At 44.2% G+C, this 27,443-nt stretch overlaps 1 protein-coding gene across 1 annotated transcript in view; it reads right to left on the bottom strand.

The window, feature by feature from the left end:
• Nucleotides 1-1,172: 1,172 nt before the first annotated feature.
• The window catches only part of KCNN2 (potassium calcium-activated channel subfamily N member 2), a 181,973-nt gene continuing 155,702 nt past the window's right edge, over nt 1,173-27,443 (bottom strand). The window contains exons 7-8 of the mRNA XM_066601907.1: nt 22,130-22,199; nt 1,173-1,871 (exon numbers count right to left, since the gene is read on the bottom strand). Of these exons, the coding sequence (XP_066458004.1) occupies nt 1,584-1,871; nt 22,130-22,199 (358 nt within the window). The 3' untranslated portion in view covers nt 1,173-1,583. The remainder of the gene's footprint in view (nt 1,872-22,129; nt 22,200-27,443) is intronic.

The raw sequence follows: 27,443 nt of genomic DNA, 5'->3' as shown, positions 1-27,443 counted from the left end.
CATTAATGACATGATCAGCCATCGAACGAGAGTTGGAGCAAACATTCTTGCCTTAATGGGGCTTTGTGAAGGTCCTTAAGAGAAACAAAGTAATTGTCTTGCAGTTAAGATACCTATTAATGACTAACTGGATGAAAAGAAATGATGCTAAACTGCAAGCTATTCAGGCTATTTGGTTTTTCCATCAGGCATGGTATATCTAAGTATATACACGCACAAAAGGACAGTGGTTTAATGAGAAAAAAACATAATGAGCTTGTAAAGTAAATCCTTAGGAAGTTCACAGATAAGCAATGGAAAAGTTTAAGGTTGCTATTATACGCATGCAACACGCAGGCAGAGAAACACTGATTACGGCTGACAATTGGACTCCTCAGTTCAATCACTATGATGAGTCCAGATACCGAGTGTAATCAGTGTTGCTCTGTCTGCGTTTTGCGGGGGAGAAACGCTGCTTATTGTCTCTAAATGGATCTTAGTTTAGAGACCCGATGACCACTATTAAGAGCAATAAGACTTGTTGCAACTGGCTAACACAGTGGCAAACCTTTTTCTTTGGCTTGAATTTCATTTTCTTGCTCCTATCACAGAAGGAAAAAAATGAAATTCATAACACAGATGTGAACCTAGCCTAAGACACTGGTTATAAGTTAAAGGGATATCTTCTAGAAAATGGTTTTTGCAGTGGAAATTGGAAAATTGTGGTTATATTTAAAGTAACATATAAAAAAGTTACTTCTTAGCTTCAAAGAATCTTTGGCTGGCCAAACACTAATAGACCATTCCCACATCTGATGTCAGGAAGAGGTAGGCGAAGAGTAGAGAGGTATGGCTGCTATCAAACAACATTTCTTGAGTTTTTGATTGAATTGACATTAAAATCAACAGTAAAAATAACATGAGACACAAAACAATACAAACCTAGGATGAAAAGACAATGATCAGCATCATATATATCAATTTTATTAAAAAAAATAAAAAGTAAATGAAACAGTTGAAAAACAAACTTTTATTCAAGCCTGGATAAATCTACAACCAATAACTATGCTATATATCTTAAGGCAAGGTCTAAAAGGTAATATAATGTATTTATGCATTTTATATTTTATATTATTATATGGTTAAAAAAAATAACTAAGCCTTTGTGGCTATCATCCTACTTCTTTTTTAAATTAATAAATAAATAATTTTATAAAAATCACATTGGTACATATCACTTGGTTATTTCAATAAACTTGCCTAATATAAGCAGAACCCATTGTATGAACAGAAGTGACCATACAATTATGTTCAGAAATTAATATTTTATTATACTATATAGTAATAAAGTTTGTTTGAAGTGCATGGTTAAAAAGTTAGTGAAACAGAGAAACAATCTATATAGCAATGATAGGTGCATTCACTGTGCATCTGAAAGAAATAAAAGAGTTCTCACTCTATTTGGCCTAAATATTATGTTCAGGTTTCTAAGATTCTGACATCAGAACCCAGATAACACTGATTAGAACCATAGGGCTTTACAATAAAAGCTAAAATATTGACCATATGATGGCAAAAAGTCTTTTTGGTTTACATATTCCCTTCTAACTACTTTCTGATGAAGTTGGAGGTGCTGTGGATGAAGACCGTCGCCTTCTTGACACAGACCGCGATCGTTCCATGCTGTATGCAACATGCTTGTCATAACTCTGCAGCTGAGTTTCAACCAAGTCCCTTTGCTGTTGGCTGATTGCCTGACTAATCAGTCCAGGGAGAGCTTGAATGCTACCAATTAATGTCTCTAGCTTTGTCTCTAAGACAACAATCCTCTTCTCAAAGTCTTCACTTCTTTCATTCAAATCGGAGATCATGTCATACATGATATTTTGGGTCTAGGAGGAAATAGAGAAAATTGACAGAAAAAGTTTTATGTCATTGTACACAATTTCTGATGACATACACAGAGGAATTTTAACACTTAGTAATGTTTAGAAGAATAGCAATAGAATACAAATAAGCCTTTGTCAGCTCTTTAATATAGTATCGGTATTACAAGTTTGATTATAATAGCTAGCTAGATACAGTTGCAAGAAAAAGTAGATGAACCATTTGGAATTACCCAGATTTACATAGATTGAAAAAAAGACAGAGGTCCATTAAGTTCAACTTTTTTAGATTAATTATAACGCTCAATATCATTAGTTATTAGAAAAGCATCTAGTCTTTTTTTAAATGTTGTCATTCTCTCTGCCATGATTATTTCTTGGGGTATACGGCATTCCATAGTTTGAGTCCTTTAAATGTAAAGAACCATTTCCTATATAGACATCTAAATCTGCTTTCTTTCCCATGTAATGAATATCCCCTGTTTTTTTGTACGGTCCTTGAGAAGAATAAATCCTGTACCAGTTCTCTGTATTGATTACATATATATTTATTAGAGATGAGCGAACGTGTTCTTCCGAGCTTGATATTCGTGCGAATATTAGGGTGTTCGGGATGTTCGTTATTCGTAACGAACACCATGCGGTGTTCTGGTTATTTTCACTTCCTTCCCTGAGACGTTAGCGCGCTTTTCTGGCCAATTGAAAGACAGGGAAGGCATTACAACTTCCCCCTGTGACGTTCAAGCCCTATACCACCCCCCTGCTGTGAGTGGCTGGGAAGATCAGGTGTCACCCGAACATAAAAGTCGGCCCCTCCCGCGGTTCGCCTCAGATGCCGTGTGATTTAGATGAGGGACAGTGCTGTTTGTACCGGAGCTGCTGTAGGGAAAGAATTGGTAGTTAGTGTAGGCTTCAAGACCCCCCAAAGGTCCTTATTAGGGCCACTGATAGCTGTGTGTTGGCTGCTGTTAGCAGTGGCAATTTTTTTTTCCTCAAAATCGCCTCTGCAGACCGTTGCACCTGGCATTAGGGACAGAAGTGCTGCATAGGCAGGGAGAGTGTTAGGAGTGAGTGTAGCCTTCAAGAACCTCAACGGTCCTTTCTAGGGCCATATTTATCCGTGTGCAGTACTGTCCAGGCTGCTGTTAGCTGTGCTGCATTTTTTTTTGCTTCTCAAAATCGCTTCTGCAGAGCATTGCACCCTCCATTGATACTGCAGTGAAAGAATTGTATAGGCAGGGCCACAACACAGTTATTATTCATTGAATATATGCAGTGCTGCCTTTTGCTTGTAAAACAAGTGAAAATAATTCTATTTGTCCGGCCTCTGTCCGTCCTAAGGGCGGTGGACACGTGTCGGCTGCGTGTGACACCTTTAAAAATCATACGCACCCAGCTACGTTTTACTCCTGGCTTCGCCATTTGCTTTCCTTAATTGGGAAAAAAAATACCTGCTCTGCCACAGTTAATAACTCTGCTACCCTCACGTTCTGTGACACATTAGCAGGGACACAGCACAGTTATTAAACTTCTCATGTTCATAGAATATACGCAGTGCTGCCTTTTGGTGCCAAAAAACGGAAAATAATTCTATTTGTCCGGCCTCTGTCCGTCCTAAGGGCGGTGGACACGTGTCGGCTGCGTGTGACACCTTTAAAAATCATACGCACCCAGCTACGTTTTACTCCTGGCTTCGCCATTTGCTTTCCTTAATTGGGAAAAAAAATACCTGCTCTGCCACAGTTAATAACTCTGCTACCCTCACGTTCTGTGACACATTAGCAGGGACACAGCACAGTTATTAAACTTCTCATGTTCATAGAATATACGCAGTGCTGCCTTTTGGTGCCAAAAAACGGAAAATAATTCTATTTGTCCGGCCTCTGTCCGTCCTAAGGGCGGTGGACACGTGTCGGCTGCGTGTGACACCTTTAAAAATCATACGCACCCAGCTACGTTTTACTCCTGGCTTCGCCATTTGCTTTCCTTAATTGGGAAAAAAAATACCTGCTCTGCCACAGTTAATAACTCTGCTACCCTCACGTTCTGTGACACATTAGCAGGGACACAGCACAGTTATTAAACTTCTCATGTTCATAGAATATACGCAGTGCTGCCTTTTGGTGCCAAAAAACGGAAAATAATTCTATTTGTCCGGCCTCTGTCCGTCCTAAGGGCGGTGGACACGTGTCGGCTGCGTGTGACACCTTTAAAAATCATACGCACCCAGCTACGTTTTACTCCTGGCTTCGCCATTTGCTTTCCTTAATTGGGAAAAAAAATACCTGCTCTGCCACAGTTAATAACTCTGCTACCCTCACGTTCTGTGACACATTAGCAGGGACACAGCACAGTTATTAAACTTCTCATGTTCATAGAATATACGCAGTGCTGCCTTTTGGTGCCAAAAAACGGAAAATAATTCTATTTGTCCGGCCTCTGTCCGTCCTAAGGGCGGTGGACACGTGTCGGCTGCGTGTGACACCTTTAAAAATCATACGCACCCAGCTACGTTTTACTCCTGGCTTCGCCATTTGCTTTCCTTAATTGGGAAAAAAAATACCTGCTCTGCCACAGTTAATAACTCTGCTACCCTCACGTTCTGTGACACATTAGCAGGAAAACAGCACAGTTATTAAACTTCTCATGTTCATAGAATATACGCAGTGCTGCCTTTTGGTGCCAAAAAACGGAAAATAATTCTATTTGTCCGGCCTCTGTCCGTCCTAAGGGCGGTGGACACGTGTCGGCTGCGTGTGACACCTTTAAAAATCATACGCACCCAGCTACGTTTTACTCCTGGCTTCGCCATTTGCTTTCCTTAATTGGGAAAAAAAATACCTGCTCTGCCACAGTTAATAACTCTGCTACCCTCACGTTCTGTGACACATTAGCAGGAAAACAGCACAGTTATTAAACTTAGATTATTCATTCACTAGAGGCAGTGGGGCCTTTCGTTTTCAAAAAAGGGAAAAAATTATATTTGGCCTGCAGTCTTGCGCCAATTTATTTCCTGCCTGTGAAATCAAATCACTGGTAATACAGCATGCTGAGGGGTAGGGGTAGGCCTAGAGGATGTGGACGCGGCCGAGGACGCGGAGGGCCAAGTCAGGGTGTGGGCACAGGCCAAGCTCCTGATCCAGGTGTGTCGCAGCCGACTGCTGCGCGATTAGGAGAGAGGCACGTTTCTGGCGTCCCCACATTCATCGCCCAATTAATGGGTCCACGCGGGAGACGGTTATTAGAAAATGAGCAGTGTGAGCAGGTCCTGTCCTGGATGGCAGAAAGTGCTTCGAGCAACCTATCGTCTACCCGCAGTTCTGCGCCGTCCACTGCTGCCAATCCGAATCCTCTGTCTGCTGCTCCTCCTTCCTCCCAGCCTCCTCACTCCACTACAATAACACCTGCTCAGGAGCGGGAGCACTCCCAGAAACTGTTCTCGGGCCCCTGCTTAGATTGGGCAGCAGCGGTTCCTCTCCCACCAGAGGAGTTTATCGTCACTGATGCCCAACCATTCGAAAGTTCCCGGGGTCCGGGGGAAGAGGCTGGGGACTTCCGCCAACTGTCTCAACAACTTTCTGTGGGTGAGGAGGACGATGACGATCAGACACAGTTGTCTTGCAGTGAGGTAGTAGTAAGGGCAGTAAGTCCGAGGGAGCAGCGCACAGAGGATTCGGAGGAAGAGCAGCAGGACGATGAGGTGACTGACCCCACCTGGTGTGCAACGCTTACTCAGGGGGACAGGTCTTCAGAGGGGGAGTCAAGGGCATCAGCAGGGCAGGTTGCAAGAGGCAGTGCGGTGGCCAGGGGTAGAGGCAGGGCCAGACCGAATAATCCACCAACTGTTTCCCAAAGGGCCCCCTCGCGCCATGCCACCCTGCAGAGGCCGAGGTGCTCTAAGGTCTGGCAGTTTTTCACAGAGACGCCTGACGACCGACGAACAGTGGTGTGCAACCTTTGTCGCGCAAAGCTCAGCCGGGGAGCCAACACCAACAGCCTCACCACCACCACCATGCGCAGACATATGATGGCCAAGCACCCCACAAGGTGGGACGAAGGCCGTTCAGCGCCTCCGGTTTGCACCCCTGCCTCTCCCCCTGTGCCCCAACCTGCCACTGAGATGCAACCCCCCTCTCAGGACACAGGCACTACCGTCTCCTGGCCTGCACCCACACCCTCACCTCCGCTGTCTTCGGCCCCATCCAGCAGTGTAGCTCAGCGCACCGTCCAGCCGTCGCTTGCGCAACTGTTGGAGCGCAAGCGCAAGTACGCCGCCACGCACCCGCACGCTCAAACGTTAACCGTCCGCATAGCAAAATTCATCAGCCTTGAGATGCTGCCGTATAGGGTTGTGGAAACGGAGTCTTTCAAAAGTATCATGGAGGCGGCGGCCCCGCGCTACTCAGTTCCCAGTCGCCACTACTTTTCCCGATGTGCCGTCCCAGCCCTGCACGACCACGTCTCCCGCAACATTGTACGCGCCCTCACCAATGCGGTTACTGCCACGGTCCACTTAACTACGGACACGTGGACAAGCACAGGCGGGCAGGGCCACTACATCTCCCTGACGGCACATTGGGTGAATTTAGTGGAGGCTGGGACAGAGTCAGAGCCCGGGACCGCTCACGTCCTACCCACCCCTAGAATTGCGGGCCCCAGCTCGGTGGTGGTATCTGCGGAGGTATATGCTTCCTCCACTAAAGCACCCTCCTCCTCCTCCTCTGTCTCGCAATCAAGATGTGTAAGCAGCAGCATGTCGCCAGCAGTCGGTGTCGCGCGGTGTGGCAGCACAGCGGTGGGCAAGCGTCAGCAGGCCGTGCTGAAACTACTCAGCTTAGGCGATAAGAGGCACACGGCCCACGAACTGCTGCAGGGTCTGACACAGCAGACCGACCGCTGGCTTGCGCCGCTGAGCCTCCAACCGGGCATGGTCGTGTGTGACAACGGCCGTAACCTGGTGGCGGCTCTGCAGCTCGGCAGCCTCACGCACGTGCCATGCCTGGCCCACGTCTTTAATTTGGTGGTTCAGCGCTTTCTGAAAAACTACCCACGCTTGTCAGACCTGCTCGTAAAGGCGCGCCGGCTCTGCGCACATTTTCGCAAGTCCCACACGGACGCTGCCACCCTGCGCACCCTGCAACATCACTTTAAGCTGCCAGTGCACCGACTGCTGTGCGACGTGCCCACACGGTGGAACTCTACGCTCCACTTGTTGGCCAGGCTCTATGAACAACGTAGAGCTATAGTCGAATACCAACTCCAACATGGGCGGCGCAGTGGGAGTCAGCCTCCTCAATTCCTTTCAGAAGAGTGGGCCTGGTTGGCAGACATCTGCCATGTCCTTGGTAATTTTGAGGAGTCTACCCAGGTGGTGAGCGGCGATGCTACAATCATTAGCGTCACCATTCCTCTGCTATGCATCTTGAGAAATTCCCTGCAAACCATAAAGGCAGCTGCTTTGCGCTCGGAAACGGGGGCGGGGGAAGACAGTATGCCGCTGGATAGTCAGGGCACCCTCCTGTCTATTTCTCAGCGCGTACAGGAGGAGGAGGAGGAGCATGAGGAGGATGAGGAGGAGGGGGAAGAGACAGCTTGGGCCGCTGCTGACGGTACACCGGCTGATTGCCTGTCATCCTTTCAGCGTGTATGGCCTGAGGAGGAGGAGGAGGAGGAGGAGGATCCTGAAAGTGATCTTCCTAGTGACGACAGCCATGTGTTGCGTACAGGTACCCTGGCACACATGGCTGACTTCATGTTAGGATGCCTTTCTCGTGACCCTCGCGTTGCACGCATTCTGGCCACGACGGATTACTGGGTGTACACACTGCTCGATCCACGGTATAAGGAGAACCTGCCCACTCTGATTCCCGAAGAGGAAAGGGGTTTGAGAGTGTTGCTATACCACAGGACCCTTGCGGACAAGCTGATGGTAAAATTCCCAGCCGACAGCGCTAGTGGCAGAAGGCGCAGTACCGAGGGCAAGGTAGCAGGGGATGTGCGTAGATCGAGCAGCATGTACATCCCAGGCAGTGCAACAGTCTTTAAGGGCCTGGCCAGCTTTATGGCTCCCCACCAAGACTGTGTCACCGCTCCCCAGTCACGGCTGAGTCGGCGGGAGCACTGTAAAAGGATGGTGAGGGAGTACGTAGCGGATCGCACGACCATCCTTGGTGACGCCTCTGCCCCCTACAACTACTGGGTGTCGAAGCTGGACACGTGGCCTGAACTAGCGCTGTATGCCCTGGAGGTGCTTGCTTGTCCTGCGGCTAGCGTCTTGTCGGAGAGGGTGTTTAGTGCGGCTGGGGGAATCATCACAGATAAGCGTAGCCGCTTGTCAACCGACAGTGCCGACAGGCTAACACTCATCAAGATGAACAAAGGCTGGATTTCCCCAGACTTCTGTTGTCCACCAGCGGACAGCAGCAATACGTAAGCAATACGTAGGCTGCACCCGTGGATGGAAGCTACGTTCTCTCTCACCATCCAAAACGGGGACATTTCTGCTTCATCAATCTGTGTATAATATTCCTCCTCCTCCTCCTGCTCCTCCTCCTGAAACCTCACGTAATCACGCTGAACGGGCAATTTTTCTTAGGGCCACAAGGCTCACTCAAATAATTTTTCTGAACAATTTTTATAAGTTTCAATGCGCTTAAAAGCGTTAGAACTTTAACTTGAACCAATTTTTCGTTACACTGGGCTGCCTCCAGGCCTAGTTACCACTTAAGCCACATTAACCAAAGCGATTCACCTGCCATCTTGGTTGGGCATGGCCAATTTTTACTGAGGTACATTAGTACTGTTGGTACACCAAATTTTTGGGGCCCTCACCTACAGTGTAATCATAGCAATTTGTATGTTCTTCGCCTGCACTCATGGTACAGAAAGGTGTGTGGGGTTGGCCTACACTTTAGCTACATAAATGTAACTTGGGCCTTGGCTATACTAAGGCTACTGAAATGGAACTAAGACTGCGCTCCCGCTATACTGCTGCTTCGGAATTGTTACTGGGGCCTGTCTTGAGTGCTACTATTGCTGACATGGAACGAAGACTGCGCTCCCGCTATACTGCTGCTTCGGAATTGTTACTGGGGCCTGTCTTGAGTGCTACTATTGCTGACATGGAACGAAGACTGCGCTCCCGCTATACTGCTGCTAGTGATATGTTAGTGGGGCCTGTCCTAATGCTACGGCTGAAATGTTACGAATTCTGGCCTCTGCCTATACCGCTGCTAATGGTATGTCTCTGGGGTGTGGAAACAGAGGCTTCACAAAGACATGATGGCGGCGAGGCCATTTCCCACCAACGCGGTTACTGTAAAGGTGCATATAACCACGGACACGTGGAGAGGACACGTAGTGCCTCAAAAACATCCCCCTCCTCCTCCAACAGGGAAAACATTCTTGGCAAATGTCTTTGCATTGGTTCGTCTGGTGGCAGTCCAAGAATTTCACCTTTACCGACACAACGAGAGCCCCCACACCATCCCCCCGCCACGGCCCACTTAATCCTGGCCGCATTCCGAAAACCAACAAAATACAACCGTGCTACTAGGTCCGCAGTCACCACCACATTACCACCAACGCGGTTACTGTAAAGGTGCATATAACCACGGACACGTGGAGAGGACACGTAGTGCCTCAAAAACATCCCCCTCCTCCTCCAACAGGGAAAACATTCTTGGCAAATGTCTTTGCATTGGTTCGTCTGGTGGCAGTCCAAGAATTTCACCTTTACCGACACAACGAGAGCCCCCACACCATCCCCCCGCCACGGCCCACTTAATCCTGGCCGCATTCTGAAAACCAACAAAATACAACCGTGCTACTAGGTCCGCAGTCACCACCACATTACCACCAACGCGGTTACTGTAAAGGTGCATATAACCACGGACACGTGGAGAGGACACGTAGTGCCTCAAAAACATCCCCCTCCTCCTCCAACAGGGAAAACATTCTTGGCAAATGTCTTTGCATTGGTTCGTCTGGTGGCAGTCCAAGAATTTCACCTTTACCGACACAACGAGAGCCCCCACACCATCCCCCCGCCACGGCCCACTTAATCCTGGCCGCATTCCGAAAACCAACAAAATACAACCGTGCTACTAGGTCCGCAGTCACCACCACATTACCACCAACGCGGTTACTGTTAAGGTACATATTACCAGTCTGACTGGGGCATGCAGACACCTTGACAGAATGAATAGTGTGTGGCACATAGGTTCCCCATTGCTATGCCCACGTGTGCAGCTCCTGATGGCGGTGGCACAGGATTCTATTTCTCATTGCTTCTGTACAGCATTGTGGGCTATCGCCCCGCCCCTTTTAAAGAGGGCCGCTGTCTAGCCATGCCAACCCTCTGCAGTGTGTGCCTGCGGTTCCTCCTCATGGCAGACGCACTTCTAAATAGACATGAGTGTGGCGTGGCATGAGGGCAGCTGAAGGCTGCGCAGGGACACTTTGGTGTGCGCTGTGGGGGGGAGGGGGGGCGGTTGGTCAGCATGTAACCCAGGAGAAGTGGCAGCGGAGTGTCATCCAGGCAGTGATTGTGCTTTGTTGTAGCTAGTGTGGTGCTTAGCAAAGGTATGCCATGCTAATGAGGGCTTTTCAGAAGTAAAAGTTGTTGGGAGGGGGGGGGGGGGCCCACTCTTGCCAATATTGTGGCTTAATAGTGGGACCTGTGAACTTGAGATGCAGCCCAACATGTAGCCCCTCGCCTGCCCTATCCGTTTCTGTGTCATTCCCATCACTTTCTTGAATTGCCCAGATTTTCACACATGAAAACCTTAGCGAGCATCGGCGAAATACAAAAATGCTCTGGTCGCCCATTGACTTCAATGGGGTTCGTTGTTCGAAACGAACCCTCGAGCATCGCGGGAAGTTCGTTCCGAATAACGAACACCCGAACATTTTGGTGTTCGCTCATCTCTAATATTTATACATATAATTTAGATCCCTTCTAAGGCATCTCTACTCCAAGCTGAATAAACCCGTTTTTCTAGCCTCTCATTATAAGAGAGATCTTCCATCCTTTTTAATAATATAGTCATTTGTCCTTGAAACCTCTCCAGCTCTCCTCTATTCTGTTTAGAATTTGGAACCCAAAACTTAATCCCTTACTCGAGATATGGAATAAAAGCAGATTTAAAGAGTCAAAATATTACATTGAGATCACAGGTTCTTTCCCTCCTTTTATACACCCCAAAATCTTATTTGCTTTTGCAGCTGCTGCTTGAAATTAAGTACTGCTGCTTAGTTTACTTGTAGCCAAAATACTCATCTTCGTCACAGTGAGGGTTCTCAAGTAATCTCTAAAACGTAACTTTTAATTACAGTCTTACATAAAAAGGATTTGTTTATTCAAAGTCCTAGCTTACAGACACACAGACAAAAAATAAATATTAAAAAGTCTAACCCCTAGCACCTTCTGGGGAAAGAACAGCCAATGAGCCACCCTTGAAAAAAGTGTATAGTTACACAGTATCGGGGGATCAGGAATTCCCAATACTTCTCAAGTTTTTTTGTCGCATACAACTTGAGACAGAAAATTTAGGTTTGGCTCAATGGGATTAACTAAATTGTTCCCACCATGGTGAACAGATAATACAGCTATTCAATGAGAATGAATGCTGTCGATTTCATCAACAGGCCGTGGTTGTGTCTCTTGACGGAGATGAGATACACCTTTTACGGCTAGTCGAAGAGAAAAAATTCTTGTTGAGCTGACAATCGTCAATCATTATGGCTCAACGTGGCGTTCTCATAAGCCAATGTTTAGCCAAAGAAGTGCAGTGCATCAACTGCTGAAAAAATGCTTAACTGGGTTCGACGCGTTTCCGCTACGATAAACGTAGCCTCCTCAGGAACCATCAAAATTATGAATCAGTTAGTCAGCTATAAAGAGAGCGGTAAGTCCCGAAAAACGAGGCTCACCCCTCTTTAAATAGAAGGAAAGTGGACTGTTCAACCAATTAACGAGAACAAATAAGTCCACTTCCTGACAGTAAATAAAACTGCAGGAATAAAGGTTGAAAGGTAAGTCCCAAGGTGGGGAGATACTCTGCATTCACTCAGAGGAGATAGACAATACTATCACTAGGTTTGAAAAGATAAGCCCAGTTTCCCCCAGAAAAGATTTTTCAGGAACAAAATAAAAAAATGGCAGCAACCAGCCTCAGTGGTAGGCAGGTAGCAATCTCCTCTGAGTGAATGCAGAGTATCTCCCCACCTTGGGACTTACCTTTCAACCTTTATTCCTGCAGTTTTATTTACTGTCAGGAAGTGGACTTATTTGTTCTCGTTAATTGGTTGAACAGTCCACTTTCCTTCTATTGAAAGAGGGGTGAGCCTCGTTTTTCGGGACTTACCGCTCTCTTTATAGCTGACTAACTGATTCATAATTTTGATGGTTCCTGAGGAGGCTACGTTTATTGTAGCGGAAACGCGTCAAACCCAGTTAAGCATTTTTTCAGCAGTTGATGCACTGCACTTCTTTGGCTAAACATTGGCTTATGAGAACGCCATGTTGAGCCATAATGATTGACGATTGTCAGCTCAACAAGAATTTTTTCTCTTCGACTAGCCGTAAAAGGTGTATCTCATCTCAGTCAAGAGACACAACCACGGCCTGTTGATGAAATCGACAGCATTCATTCTCATTGAATAGCTGTATTATCTGTTCACCATGGTGGGAACAATTTAGTTAATCCCATTGAGCCAAACCTGAATTTTCTGTCTCAAGTTGTATGCGACAAAAAAACTTGAGAAGTATTGGGAATTCCTGATCCCCCGATACTGTGTAACTATACACTTTTTTCAAGGGTGGCTCATTGGCTGTTCTTTCCCCAGAAGGTGCTAGGGGTTAGACTTTTTAATATTTATTTTTTGTCTGTGTGTCTGTAAGCTAGGACTTTGAATGAACAAATCCTTTTTATGTAAGACTGTAATTAAAAGTTACGTTTTAGAGATTACTTGAGAACCCTCACTGTGACGAAGTTAATATATACCCAGGTGTTCCCCCTGCTACTGTGAAACCTAGCCAGAATACTCAAGATCTTTTCTTATTCTGATGTCCCAAGTTCTATGCCATTTAATGAGATGCCATTTCTGCATTGATTCCTAATAAAATGTGGTCTGATTGTCATCTAAATCACAAATATGAACAAACACAATCTACCTAACCTAATAATACAAAAAACGTTATACTATCCATGTCTTTTATTGACCACATTGAGTGCAGGGAGAAAAAGTAAGTAAACTGCTGATTTTATATCTTCTTCAATAGTGGCTGTCAATGGCAGATTATAATAGATGTTATTTGGGCAGCGACCCAGGACCCAAGGCCCAGAATGCTGTAAGAGGAGTGAGCAGTGCCCTGCTCCCCTCTTATGGACAAGAGAGTGTGTGCTGCAACAAAAATTGTGTGAAAGTGACAGAAGGCAAATACAAAAACATATCCCCTCCGAGTAGCTACCCTAAAGGAGAGAGACTGACTCATGTTAGCCCTCACGTTGCCCATGAGCATTAGGCTACATTCCCATAATGGAGAGCAGCCCTAAAGTTATGGGTGTTGCATCCCCACTGGAGAGCAGGTAGGAGTCTTTGGCTACAATTAGGCTGGAACAAAGGCCTGTTTAGTGTCTGCTGCATCAAATATGATGACATGTCATGTGAAGTGAGGGGGAGGTTCCCTTCCCACATGGGACTTGGGTGTCTCAGAACTAGATGACAGCATTATGAACTGGAACAAGGATCAAGTCTTAGAACATGTGAGACTGCTCTCCCATGATTCAGTGTTCACATTATAGGGGCAATGATGGATCACCATAGAGACTAATGTGAACTGGAGGAGTATCTCCTCCAAAGGGACTGTAGTAGATTGGGGATTTTAGCACATTGCTTATGGTTAACTGAGTTGGTAAGTGATGTCATGTGTAGATACTTTGCAACAGGGTGACAAAGCACTATGTAGTGGATACACAGAATGTATGTTAGAAGAGAGTGATAATCTGCATTCTGTCTGGTCATTGACATCTATTTATACAGTGCATGAGTCTGCAATATTTGTATTATGCTGTGGTCCTCTAATAGTACAATAAAGGTGGTTTAACATCTGCGTCGGAACCTCCTGCAGAAGGTTCAATTACAGATGTGGCTGCAAATAAGGAAAGGAAAATCGCTGCAGCTGGGCGAAAAACAGACAGACCCTATTATAGTCAATAGTGTATCTGAATGGAGCAGGAAAGCGGAATCCCCAACGCAGGTGTGAATTACGGAGAACAGTGATGGTTAGTTATCAGTCCGATCCAAAAAGTGTCTTGTTGTTCTGACATACTGTGTTTCCCCGAAAATAAGACACCGTCTTATATAAATTTTTGCCTTATTAGAGGCACAGTGTCTTATTTTCAGGGGGTGTCTAATAATACTTACCTAGCAGCCGGCGTTTGGGTCCTTCGCGATGGCCTGCGGTGCTGCTGCAGGCTGCTGTATCCTCCTTCACGCCGACAGAGCAGTTCTTCCTGGAAGAGAGGCTTGGATACCCTGCTTCCAGCAAGCTAATGCTCTGGATGGTTAAACGAGCACCACGTCAGCCAATGAGAGCTGGTGCCCGACTAACCAATCACAGCCAATCATTGAATGACATCATTAAATGGCTGTGATTGGTTAATTCAGCATCAAATTTCATTGGCTGAGGTGGCGTTTAAAGGGGTTGTCCCGCGGCAGCAAGTGGGTCTATACACTTCTGTATGGCCATAATAATGCACTTTGTAATGTACATTGTGCATTAATTATGAGCCATACAGAAGTTATCAAAAGTTTTTCACTTACCTGCTCCGCTGCTGGCGTCCTCGTCTCCATGGAGCCCGCCTAATTTTCGCCGTCTAAAATGGTCGAATGGCCAAATTAGACGCGCTTGCGCAGTCCGGGTCTTCTGCTTTCTTCAATGGGGCTCCGTGTAGCTCCGTGTAGCTCCGCCCCGTCACGTGCCGATTCCAGCCAATCAGGAGGCTGGAATCGGCAATGGACCGCACAGAAGAGCTGCGGTCCACGGAGGAAGAGGATCCCGGCGGCCATCTTCAGCCGGTAAGTATAGAAGTCACCGGAGCGCGGGGATTAAGGTAAGCGCTGAGCGGTTTTTTTTTTAAGTCCCTGCATCGGGGTTGTCTCGCGCCGAACGGGGGGGGGGGGGGTTTAAAAAAAAAAAAACCCGTTTCGGCGCGGGACAACCCCTTTAATTAACCAAGCAGAGCATTAGCTTGCTGGAAGCATGGTATTAAAGCCCCGCTACCAGGAAGAACTGCTCTGTCGGTGTGAAGGAGGACACAGCAGCCTGCAGCAGCACTGCAGCCCAGTGCGAGTGACCTGAACGCCGGCTGCTAGGTGAGTATTGTTTATTTTTTACATGTAGCCTAGCTATGGCTTATTTTCGGGGAAGGGCTTATTATAGGGGAAAAGTGGTAGATATGTATTGTTAGTGTGAATTCCTATTAAGTAAGAAACGTTTAGGTAACATACACTCTCTTATGGAGTGAAGCAAAATCCCAAGTCATTTTAGTAAATTTTCTTTGCAAAAAAAAAACTACCTCCATCTCTGTCTGTCGGCTGCTGTGTCTTCATGTAACCCGCTACCCAGAAACCTTAACGGTGACCTGTTTCCTGCTCACGGCTTTAAGGACTTAGAAGCAACCTAGGGCCCTTGGCTCACTGCTGCGCTTATAGGTAGTAGGAGAAAAAAAGCTGCATACTATTCTTCTCAGCTTGCATAAAAATCAGTAATGTAGTACCTTGAACTATACAGTGCATGCATAGGTCATGTTTTAGCAATTTGTAAATGACATATACTGTATAGTCATGCACAGAGAGGAATAATAAAATCACATATACATTATAGAGCTGTCTTTCTGTTGTTCGAGGTTCCTATGGCAACCATAATTTTTCTAAAAGAAACAATAGTATTTTTGCTGTATGTATGTGGGCGTCAATTATACCTTTTACATTTCTACCGCTGGACTGACTGCAAAAGGATTTAATTTTTTTATGCCAGAAGACAAGCCACTGGGTAATGAAGCTGTATTTCTGTCCCTGGTTAATTTGTATTTTTCCATTAGCATATACTCTACGTGGTCATTTAGATGAAGGGACATGTTTGGCAATTGTGGACTTATCTGGTTCTGTTTATTGATACAGAACAAGTCATGTAAAATCAATCCACATCTCCTAATACCTGTTGCAGCTCACCAGCCATAATAAGGAAGTGGAGCCTAAGTGGCGTTACAACAGCAGCCTCGGCCCATGTGATCGTACCTTCAGTGCATGCACCCTGTCATTCGCCGCTGGGCACCAATGAGTGCCTATTTTCTGTCATGCTACAGGATGTTTACAGGATGAAAATGGTGAATTGGTTAAAAATGATGTTGAGAAGGCCGAACCTTTAAATTCCTAGTTTGTATCTGTTTTCTCTCAGAAAGTAGATGTAACATCAATTGAACTTCCCTGTGCTATCGGAGAAATCAAGAAGGCAGGCTATCTATAAGCAGTGGTGAAGGAACACTTGGCTAACTTAAATGAATTCAAGTCCCCAAAGCCAGATGAATTACATACTATGATACTTAAGGCAGCAGAGGTAATTGCTTAACCACTCGCCCTAATCTTTGAAAATTCCTGGAGAACAAGAGAAGTCCCAGAAGATTGGAAAATGGCATATGTTGTCCCTATCTTCAAAAAAGAGAAGAAGGTGGATCCAGAAAACTACGGGCCTGTGAACCTGACTTCTATATTAGGAAAGATTTTTGAACAAATTATTAAACAGCATGTATGCAAGTACTTGGATAAAAATGGAGTAATTAACCAGAGCCAGCATGGGTTTGTAACATACAAGTCATGCCAAACCAATCTAATTTCCTTCTATGAATCTTAGACTGGGTTGATCAGGAAAATGTGGTAGATATAGTATATCTTGACTTTGGTAAAGCATTTGACAAAGTATCTCATACTGCCCCTATTGAAAAAATAACCCAATATGGAATTGACAAGGCAACTGTTAGGTGAATTCACAACTGGCTGAGTGATTGTACTCCAAGAGAGGTCATAAATGGCTGCACATCCTATTGGAAGAATGTGTCAAGTGGGGTACCACGAGGCTCTGTGCTGGGCCCAGTGTTGTTCAACATTTTTATTAATGTTTTATAAATCTGGAGGAGGGACTTAAGGGGAAACTGATCAAATTTGCAGACAGCACAAAGCTAGCAGGGATAGCTAACACTAGAGAAGAGAGAGAGAGAGAATTCAAAAAGATCTGGAAAAGCTTGAACAGTGGGCGGTGAATAACAAGATGGTATTTAACAAGGAGAAATACAAAGTGCTACATCTGGGCAAGAAAAAGGAAAGAAGCACATACAGAATAATTGAGCTAAGCAGTGGCACATGAGAGAAAGACTTGGGTATACTAATAGATCATAGACTGACCATGAGTCAACCGTGTGATTCAGCAGCAAAAAAGGCAAACACAATTCTGGGATGTATTAAGAAAAGCATGGAGTCTAGATTACACGAGGTAATTATCCCCCTCTAATCTTTCTCAGTCAGACCTCATCTGGAATACTGTGTCCAGTGCTGGGCACCCCGATTTAAAAAAAAAAAAAGAGACAACCTACAGCAAGTTCAGAGAAGAGCAACCAGGATGGTGAGTGGTCTGCAAATATGCTATAAGGAACGGTGAAAGGAACTGGGAATGTTTAGCTTGCCAAAAAGAAGGCTGAGAGGAGACTTAATAGCTGTCTACAAATATGTGAAGGGCTGTCACAGTGCAGAGGGATCAGCCCTATTCTCATTTACACAAGGTAAGACTGGAAGCTGAAAGGTAGGAGACACAGATTAGATATAAAAAAAAACACTTTCTGACAGTGAGAGTGACCAATGAGTGGAACAGGTTGCCACGGGAGGTGGTGAGTTCTCCTTCAATGGAAGTTTTCAAACAGAGGCTGGACAGACATCTGTCTGGGATTGTTTAGTGAATCCTGCATTGAGCAGGGAGTTGGACCCGATGACCCTGGAGGTCCCTTCCAACTCTACCATTCTATGGTTCACTCAAGAACCCCCCCTTAGGTGTCATCTGTCATTATAGGGTGTCCTATGATTGTAGAAGGTCCCTTAAGTGTCATTTGTTAGAAATTCCTCAATGTTTATTATTCTCTTTTCCAACATCTCCTTTGGTATGTGAACTGATTGGCATACAGGGAGGTATTTACCTTAGCTGGCCAGAAAGCCATAAATGCCCTCTATTTATTCCAGACCCCTCTCACTTGGGTGCTGATTTTTCTCCTATGTGTATGCATGCTGTGCAGTCCTGTCTGCTTGTGTGGATTCAGTGTTCCAAGTTTGGTCTATGTCCTGTTTATTCCACCTGTCTGATTGGATGTAAATGACCTTAGTCTAATTTTGTTTGTTCCACCTGTCCGATGGTGGTTGGATGCCTGAATCATGTCCTGTCTGTCCCCACCGTGCGGTGGTTTGTCAGATGTCAGAAGCATATACTGTATGCTCCCTCTGTCTGAAGGGTTATTGGATGCCTGAACCATGTCCTGTATGTTCTCTCTATCCAATGGTGGTCGGATGCTTGTGCCCTGCCCTGTCTGGTGTGGCCGTGGTCTCCTGCGGGTTGAGGTCCTTTGGTAGCGCTGTTGTGTGGGGTCTAGCCACCTTTGCTTAGCTCTGTTAGTATTTCCATCTGCTATATATTCTTCTCCTGCCCTATTCATGATCTACAGACAGAAAAGGTCCCCTAGGTTCGAGATATATGGCCATCCCTATTGGGTCCTCTATGCTAAAGTTAGTTAAGAATAACGTTCCCTTTCCTATATTTTTGCTCCCTACACGTTGGTGTTATAATACAAGTATATGTTGGTCTGTTATAGACATTAATTATGTCTTAGCCCGATGTGTTGGTGACCTCCTTGAAGGGTGCTTTAGTTGTGCCCTGTATGAACAGAACAATAGCGTAGCATTGAGATTGAGACAATAATATTGTGTGGTGATTACTTCTACATAACAAATGTTTCTCCCATTCAATGTAATTAACATAAATAGTGTGAATTAAAACTTCCTGTAAAGAGAGCACTGTAATCAAACCAACACTGGTAAAGCAGTCCCTAACTGCATAGCATTCAATACGGCAATCAGGAACAGTGTACAGCTGCACAGCCACAATGTTTCTAAAGCAAAACAATCAAAATCTGGAGGTCTAAATAATAAAAAAATGTTCACTTATATATACATGGAATTATGCTCATATACACTGAAATGTCCTAAATTCTATATACGACTTACCAGATTCATGGAGGGATTACAGCCTGTTAAAGGTTTATTTCCCATCTCAGAAAGTAATGAATATTGCTAACGTATAATTGGTGGGGGTCCAAACCCCATTAAACTTCAGACTGTATGGGCCATAGTCCTGATTCAGCATTGTGGCTCCTTCTATTTTGCCCCTGCACAGCAGAGTGGTCGATTGCGCCACCCTGCAGAAAAGACTGTAAAGCAGATGCAGCACTGAATCTGCACTGCAGACCCTTCATTCACAGGATCAGTGAGTAGTATCTGCAACAATCTGAGCAATTGTCCAGTGGAAAACTATTCAAACTGTTAAAGGTAACATTTCTATGTATTTTTCAGCAAAGGTTACTTTCAACTTCAGAACTGACAGCCTACAGTGTACCACCAGTCAGGCCTTATTTTGCGCTATGCCTCGTACAGGTCCTGTGCCTAGGGTGGCAGTGCATAAAGTGAGGGTGGATGGCTGCTGGATAATGATAAATATTTTTACTATTCCTTTTAACACTGGTTTACATAGAGCCAACGTTCAATGTTTGATGCAAATCCCATGCAGAGTCTGTATCTCCTCCCTCCTCTACTTTTCTTTAAAAAAAGTTACAGCAGACAAAGCTTCTTCCTGGCTATTGTAACTTGATACAGACACAGCTTTGCAGTCAGGACTGAAAGGAGAGGGTCCCCGGGGAGTATGAAACACAGTTCCCTAAGCTCCCGGTTTCCTTGCCAGATTCTGTCTTAAAGGGATTGTCCTCTTTCTACCGCTTCTGGCACTTTTTATTTATTTAGCTGTAGAATAGGAAATCGTACAATTTTCTAATATGCATGTAGTTAAAATTCTGCTCACATCCCTTTCTTATTCTAGCGCAGTGGCCCCATATCTGCACAGTAGAATAGTATAGACCATGCACTGGACTATCCATAGTAATGGCCATCAGTCAAGTGACCCACTAAACATGTCATATGACCCCTGGTGTTCAACTGACACTAATGAGGTATCCAACAGATGAATAGTACATTACTGAGGAGCGGAACTCCCTGCACAGTATTACTACCTGCAGCGCCATGTCTGTCAGTGTCTGTGGAGAAGCAACTCTTATATTTTTCTCCTCCATCTCTTCTGTGGGGCGGTCTTCTTTTCCAGTTGGCCTTATTAACAGCAGCATGAGACATTACCAGGAGATGGTTGTATGTCTGTGTTTTCTTTAAGAGCTGTTAATAAAGTTATCTGCTCCTAATTATAATATATAATTGTCTCCAGGTGATGCTCTTATGCTGTTGCTGTTAATAAAGTCAACTGGAAAAAAACATCACACAAAGAAAACAGGGAGGAGAATATAAGTGCCGTTTCTCCATAGACACTGATAGACAGAATTGGATGCAGAAGGCAGTAATGTTGTGTGAGTTCTGCCCCTTAATTCACTTATTATATATCCCGACACATGTATGTATAATTTACACCAGAATCTACTGGCGAAGATTTGAGTAGGTGCAAGGAGGAGCAAAGATACGCCTAATATGTGAAAAGGCTAGCATCTCTTTATATATTAGGCACATTGTGAGCCAACAGGGATAAAAGACTGGAATCTGAAAATTTGGTCTTGCACCTAATGGGTCAGATTCCTGACAACTATCATAAAGTGAAACTCTAGCAACTAAATCACAACATGGCTTTTATTTTTTAAAAGCGGAACATGACATGAATTCTGTACTGTGAATGGCTGCTATAGGCAAGAAAAACTGTTTTTCTTTGAGAGTTGTCGTAAATCTGCCACATTAACTGCAGGACATAGAGCTGTTGTAAGAGTGCTGGTTATGTGACCTGGAGGCCAGAAGAAAAGTGCAAAATACACATCCTGGAAGGAACTACCTACAGAACCTGATTCTTCACGACACAGGTCAGTGCTATTGTAATGGATTTAAAAAAAAAATAAAAATCATGCCTCTTTAATATTTAATGCCGTATTGCATGAATTTAACAGAATGAGTATTTTAAAATATAGCCTACTGCATGAAGTTGAAGTCCTCACATGGTATTGCATTGATTTCCTTCATATATTGATGTGAAAGATTAGTCCTCTGTTATCTTCTGTTAATAGTGTCCAAATCATCATTGTGTTTAAGGATCATCTCTTCTGTAGGATTGTGGCCAATGTCATATTGATATACTGATATGCTGATATACAGCAGTGGGTAAAACACATGAGCTAGGCATTTCTAGTGAATTAGTTGCTTATAGAAAATAGTGGGGATTCAGACCAGAAAGAAACATGCATGAAGAGTAAATTCTGGCACAACGGAATACCACACAAGTAGAGATGAGCAAGCATACTCGCTAAGGACAATTGCTCGAATGAGCATTGTCCATAGCGAGTGTCTCCCCGCTCGGAAGAAAAGGCGTGGGTGACAGTTGAGTTGCGTCGGTGAGCAGGGGGGAGTGGGGGGAGAGAGGGAGAGAGAGATCTCCCCTTCGTTCCTCCCGCTCTCTCCGGCAGCTCCCCGCCCGCCACCGGCAGCTGAATCTTTTCTTCCGAGCGGGCAGGTAATCGCTAAGGGCAACGCTCGATCGGGTAATTGCCCTTAGCGAGTATGCTCACTCATCTCTACACACAAGCAATTGCAATATTGATGCAAATAACCTCTAAGTCCTTCCACAGAAATATGAGAGGACCAACACATCACAGCTCAATTCCAGCACTGTCCTCTGCTACTTTCATACCTACAAAAGTAGACAGAGTTCAACCTCATGTATCCCGTTCAGCAGGAAGTCAACATCTAACATGAACATGGACGAGTAGGAGATAATAACATGAAATGATTCGAGCAAATCAGAACAAACTAATTATCCCCAACATCATGGACTTTTCACCTGCAAAAAAACATTTTGTGTCTAGATTTTGGCTCTACTTCAAAAATTTCTATTTACAGTTTTTACTAACCTTTGCCAAATCCACCAAGGTGTTAGCTTGATCATTTAGTTTCCGTTGTTCCATTTTAACACTTCGTAACCTAGAAAAATAATCAGTTATTGATCTCTATCCATGATTTGTTGAAGCCCAGAATCACATGCATCTTGCAGAAGTTCATAGTATATGAGAAATGTCTGGAGAAATCTGATAGATCAGTTTTGTTATGCTTCTGTAGAATGAAAAGCATGCTTCTTCAACACAGCAAAGCCATAGAGCAAGAAAATGTAATGTCCTCAACTTCATCATTGCTCTGATTTGATTATAAATTTGTTTATGGGAGAGAAAAGCAGCAAGTATCATGACAAGCAAGTACGGGAAAACATACCAAGCTCTATAAGCAACTAGATTATTTAATATACAGTATAATTAAATGCTTTCCCCTGTATCTGCATGTGCTGATACAAGTATTGCCCTTTTTAGTCTGAGATGGATTGGGTTAGACGGTGCTTGATTCTTTTTGATGAAAATACAGTGATAAGTGAGAATTTCCATTACATAAAATCAGCTTTAAATTGACCAGCAGCTAAAATAATATGTACAAGGTGCTTAATTTCCAGAGATCTTAACAAATTTTGTTAGGTGTACACTCAACAAAGAATGGCTACAAACCCAACCTATGGCGCTACCTTCCTGATGCACTGGTGGAGAATGTATCCTAATGAATAGTTTCAAAACAATGTAACTCTTATTTAGACTGTGACGGAATATCGCAGCGGACTCTGCCACAGCGCCCCCCAAAATCCCCATACTTACCACTCCGGATTCGTCGAATGCATCCCATATATAGGGCCTGCGCGCATGCGCAGTACAGCACATGACGCGCCGGCAGTGTTAGATGACACGGACGGCAGTGAGAGGGGACGCGTATTCACGTGATACTTCTGCTGTGCTACAGTGGAAGTATAGCGTGACGGCCAGCTTCCATTGACTACAATGGAAGCCAGCTGTGCGTATTCCCGCGGCAAATAGAACATGCCGCGTTTTCTTTCACGCTGCGGAATTCCATGGTGCAATTTCGCAGCGTGAACATTGAGCTATTAGGTTCAATAGAACCTAATACCTGCAGGACAATGCCGTGGATTTCCGCTGCATAAAACGCGGCAAAAATACGGTTGTGGGCATTAGCCCTTTAATGTCCCTCATGATAAACTTAAGTGTTCTGAAATGCAATTAATACAAGAAGCATTCAATGTATATTGGTTATTTTCTTGCTTGTATGATCTTTCAAAGTTCCTTGCCTCATCCCCATGGTTGTCTTCATATTTCTGATTCATACATAGCCAGATTCCACGTGTTTAGGAATAGAATGAATGTATGGAGAATCAAAGATGCTGAATTGTTGTAGCACTGTCGTTGCTCCTAAAGACTGCTCTTATAGTTAAAAAAGGGTTGCTATTTGGAGACATCTGACTGAAATCTACAGACATGCTGCTATACATTAAAGGACCTTTCACACAGGACAGAATAATCCGCACGCAGATTTTGGTGCTGAATAGAGATGAGCGAGCATACTCGTCCGAGCTTGATACTCGTTCGAGTATTAGGGTGTTCGAGATGCTCGTTACTTGAGACGAGTACCACGCGATGTTCGAGTCACTTTCATTTTCTTCCCTGAGAAATTTGCGCGCTTTTCTGGCCAATAGAAAGACAGGTAAGGCATTACAACTTCCCCCTGCGACGTTCAAGCCCTATACCACCCCCCTGCAGTGAGTGGCTGGCGAGATTAGGTGTCACCCGAGTATTAAAATCTGCCCGCCCGCGGCTCGCCACAGATGCATTCTGACATAGTTCAGGGAAAGTGCTGTTGGTGCCGGAGCTGCTATAGGGAGAGCGTTAGGAGTGATTTTAGGCTTCAAGAACCCCAACGGTCCTTCTTAGGCCATAGAAATCGCAGATCGCACCTATGTGCGATCTGCGATTCCTGTTCTCTTCTCTATATGCGCTCAATGGGGCCGGCGGCAGCAGCGCCGACCCCATTGAGAACATATAGAAGACAAATCATTCTTCTCTGCCACAGCTGTAACAGCTGTGGCAGAGAAGAACGATGTTTGCCCATTGAATTCAATGGAGCCGGCAATACAGCAGGTTCCACTGAAAGCAATGGGCTGACGGCTTGCGCGGGATGAATTGGCGGGAAGGGCTTAAATATATAAGCCCTTCTCTGCAATTCATCCAGAAATGTGTAAAAATAAAAATATATACCGTATATACCGGCGTATAAGGCGACGGGGCGTATAAGACGACCCCCCAACTGTCACCTTATACGCCGGGAATACAGCGGAGCAAAGAATAAAAATCATTATGATGTCATTGAATGGCTGTGATTGGCTGAAGGCACGTGTGTTTTCTGGAGGCGGGGATTTAAAGCCCTGCGTCCAGAAAGCAATGCTCTGCCGGGGAACAGGAGGGAGCGACAGCCTGCAGCAGCACCGCAGAACGCCGGGGGAAGTGAGTAATGATTTTTATTCTTTGCTCCGCTGTATTCCCGGCGTATAAGGTGACAGTTGGGGGGTCGTCTTATACGCCCCATCGCCTTATACGCCGGTATATACGGTATATATTTTTATTTTTACACATTTCTGGATGAATTGCAGGGAAGGGCTTATATATTTAAGCCCTTCCCGCCAATTCATCCCGCGCTCGCCGGCAGCCCATTGCTTTCAGTGCAACATGCTGTATTGCCGGCTCCATTGAATTCAATGGGCTAACATTGTTCTTCTCTGCCACAGCTGTTACAGCTGTGACAGAGGAGAACGATCTTTATGCTGACAGTGCGGGGGGGGGGGGGCACTCTTGCCGCTATTGTGGCTTAATAGTGGGACCTGTGAACTTGAGATGCAGCCCAACATGTAGCCCCTCGCCTGCCCTATCCGTTGCTGTGTCGTTCCCATCACTTTCTTGAATTGCCCAGATTTTCACACAAGGAAACCTTAGCGAGCATCGGCGATATACAAAAATGCTCGGGTCGCCCATTGACTTCAATGGGGTTCGTTACTCGAAACGAACCCTCGAGCATCGCGAAAATTTCGTCCCGAGTAACGAGCACCCGAGCATTTTGGTGCTCGCTCATCTCTAGTGCTGAATATTTCGTCCCATGTGAAATTAAGGATATGTTTATTTCTTCAAACTAATAACTTTTCTAGTGGACTTCTCTTCTCTGCTTAAACATTTCCTACATTGCTTCCAAAATTTAGCTGCATTGGTCAAAATAAAAGAAACTATCCATCAGCAAAAGTGTATATAAAGTACTGTCCCATTAGATTTGTAATTTAGGTCAAATGAATGCTGATCACCATATAGTAATTTTCATACGGATTTTTTTTTGGGTAGAAGGGAGCAGAAACTCTACGTCCGGGTTCACACAGGCCAATTGGGTGTAATTTTGTCAAAACAAGGAGTAGATACAAAAAAGAGAAGTATTTGTCTTTCCTTATACTTTTCCTCCCTTTGGTAGCCACCAATGACTTTGGCTAAATGAAATACAACAAAACTGCCCTGTGTGAATCTGCACCATTAACAATACTATGTAAATCATCTTATTATGAGTGAATGAATATAAATTAACGCTGTGAAGAATTACCTATCATTTCTGAATTTCACTTATCACAGGTTTACGATCATGACATCAGGTTAAGATCCAATGACAGCAATCATATCAATAACTCATATGTGATTGATAGGACAGCAGCCCATCATGAGGGGCTGGCACCCTCTCAAGCAGCAAAGTTAATGATCTGGAGAGTAATAATCAGTTCTTGGCATGCAGTTGTAAAAAGTCTTCAATAGTTTGAAACAGCAGCCGATACAGTGTAACTTACTTCCGAGCTCTATTTTCATTTTGTTGAAAAAATAAGATAAAAACAAGACAAACAAAGGGAAACCTGTTTAAAATAAACTGTAAGAAGGTAAACTTAGAAACTACACTTTTTGGATAAGTATATTTTTCTCTTTTGCTAGAGTTACCTTTATTAAAGTGGTTTTCTGGGAGCATATAAATATTTCTCAAGTAGCTATGTGAACTCTAGCATTGCAGCTACTATTGTGGCAGAGTAGCTGTTTAAGGGGGCTTTTACACTGAGCGATGTATCGTTAGCGCGAGCGAACAATGAGTTTGCTCACAAATTGCTTAGTAATTCACATCCACTGTACCAGTCAGTGTTCGGCGATAGACCTGGGAGCTTGCAGCAAGGGATGCTATATGTGTATTCGTTAGTGGCTAAATGGCCGAGGATTTTGTTTTTTTACACTGTACTGAGTGAAGTATTTATTTTTGTACACATAAAACACTTATTTTTAAAGATTTGCTTTTGTGTCGCCGCATTCCAAGAGCCATAACATTTTTATTTTTCCATTGACTGAGCTCTATGCGGGCTTATTTTTTGTAGGATGTACTCTAGTCTTCATTTATCCAATTTTTGGGAACATTTAACATTTTTAATGCTTTTTATTCTTTTTTTCTAGAGGCAAGATTTAGGGCTCCTGCACACTTGCATTTTTCTGGCGTGTTTTTTTCACACGATATCGCTGCGTTTTTTTTCACGCGATTGTCAATGGGACTTTCTAATGTTAAAAGCGCATCGCACAAAAATTGCAAAGCACAAACTTGTGATACGTTTTTAACATTAGAAAGTTCCATTGACAGTCTCGTGAAAAAAAAACGCAGCGATATCGCGTGAAAAAAACACGCAAGAAAAATGCAAGTGTGAAGGAGCCCTAACAAAATCAGCAATTCTGGCATGTTTTTTTTAAACTTTTAACGGCGTTCACCTTGCAGTATAAATAATATGTTAAATCCATTATGCAGGCCAGTACGATTACACCAAAACCAAATTGATTGCTTTTTTTTTTGCAACTTTTTCATGCTTCTTTAAAAAAAATTTTATCATTGCAATCAAAGACCACAAACATCTTTCCTATTTGTCAATGGTGCTGTATAGGGTTTTCTTTTTTTTGTGTGCGGGATGAGTTGTAATTTTCAATGGTACCGTTTGTTGATCCATGCGATGGTTTGATCATTTTCTATTCTGTTTTTAAGCAAGGGGATATATGCAAAATTAGCTATGTTTTTTGTGTTTTTTAAATGACATGCACTGTGTGGGTTAAATAATGTAACAACTTTTTCTCTTGGTTATTATAAATGCAGTGATACAACATGTGTAATTTTTTTTTACATAGTAAAGGGGGAAATAAAGCCCCTTAATGGTCATCATCAAAAGGCACATAGACCCCAGGAGAGCCCAGTTATTGTTTGTATTCTGGACTTTAGGGGCGTGTCTGTTTAGTG

This window comes from Eleutherodactylus coqui, chromosome 5 (assembly GCF_035609145.1).
Source record: "Eleutherodactylus coqui strain aEleCoq1 chromosome 5, aEleCoq1.hap1, whole genome shotgun sequence".
Classification (NCBI taxonomy): domain Eukaryota; kingdom Metazoa; phylum Chordata; class Amphibia; order Anura; family Eleutherodactylidae; genus Eleutherodactylus; species Eleutherodactylus coqui.
Note: the sequence above shows the minus strand (reverse complement) of the source record. Positions and strands in the feature narration are given on the sequence as shown.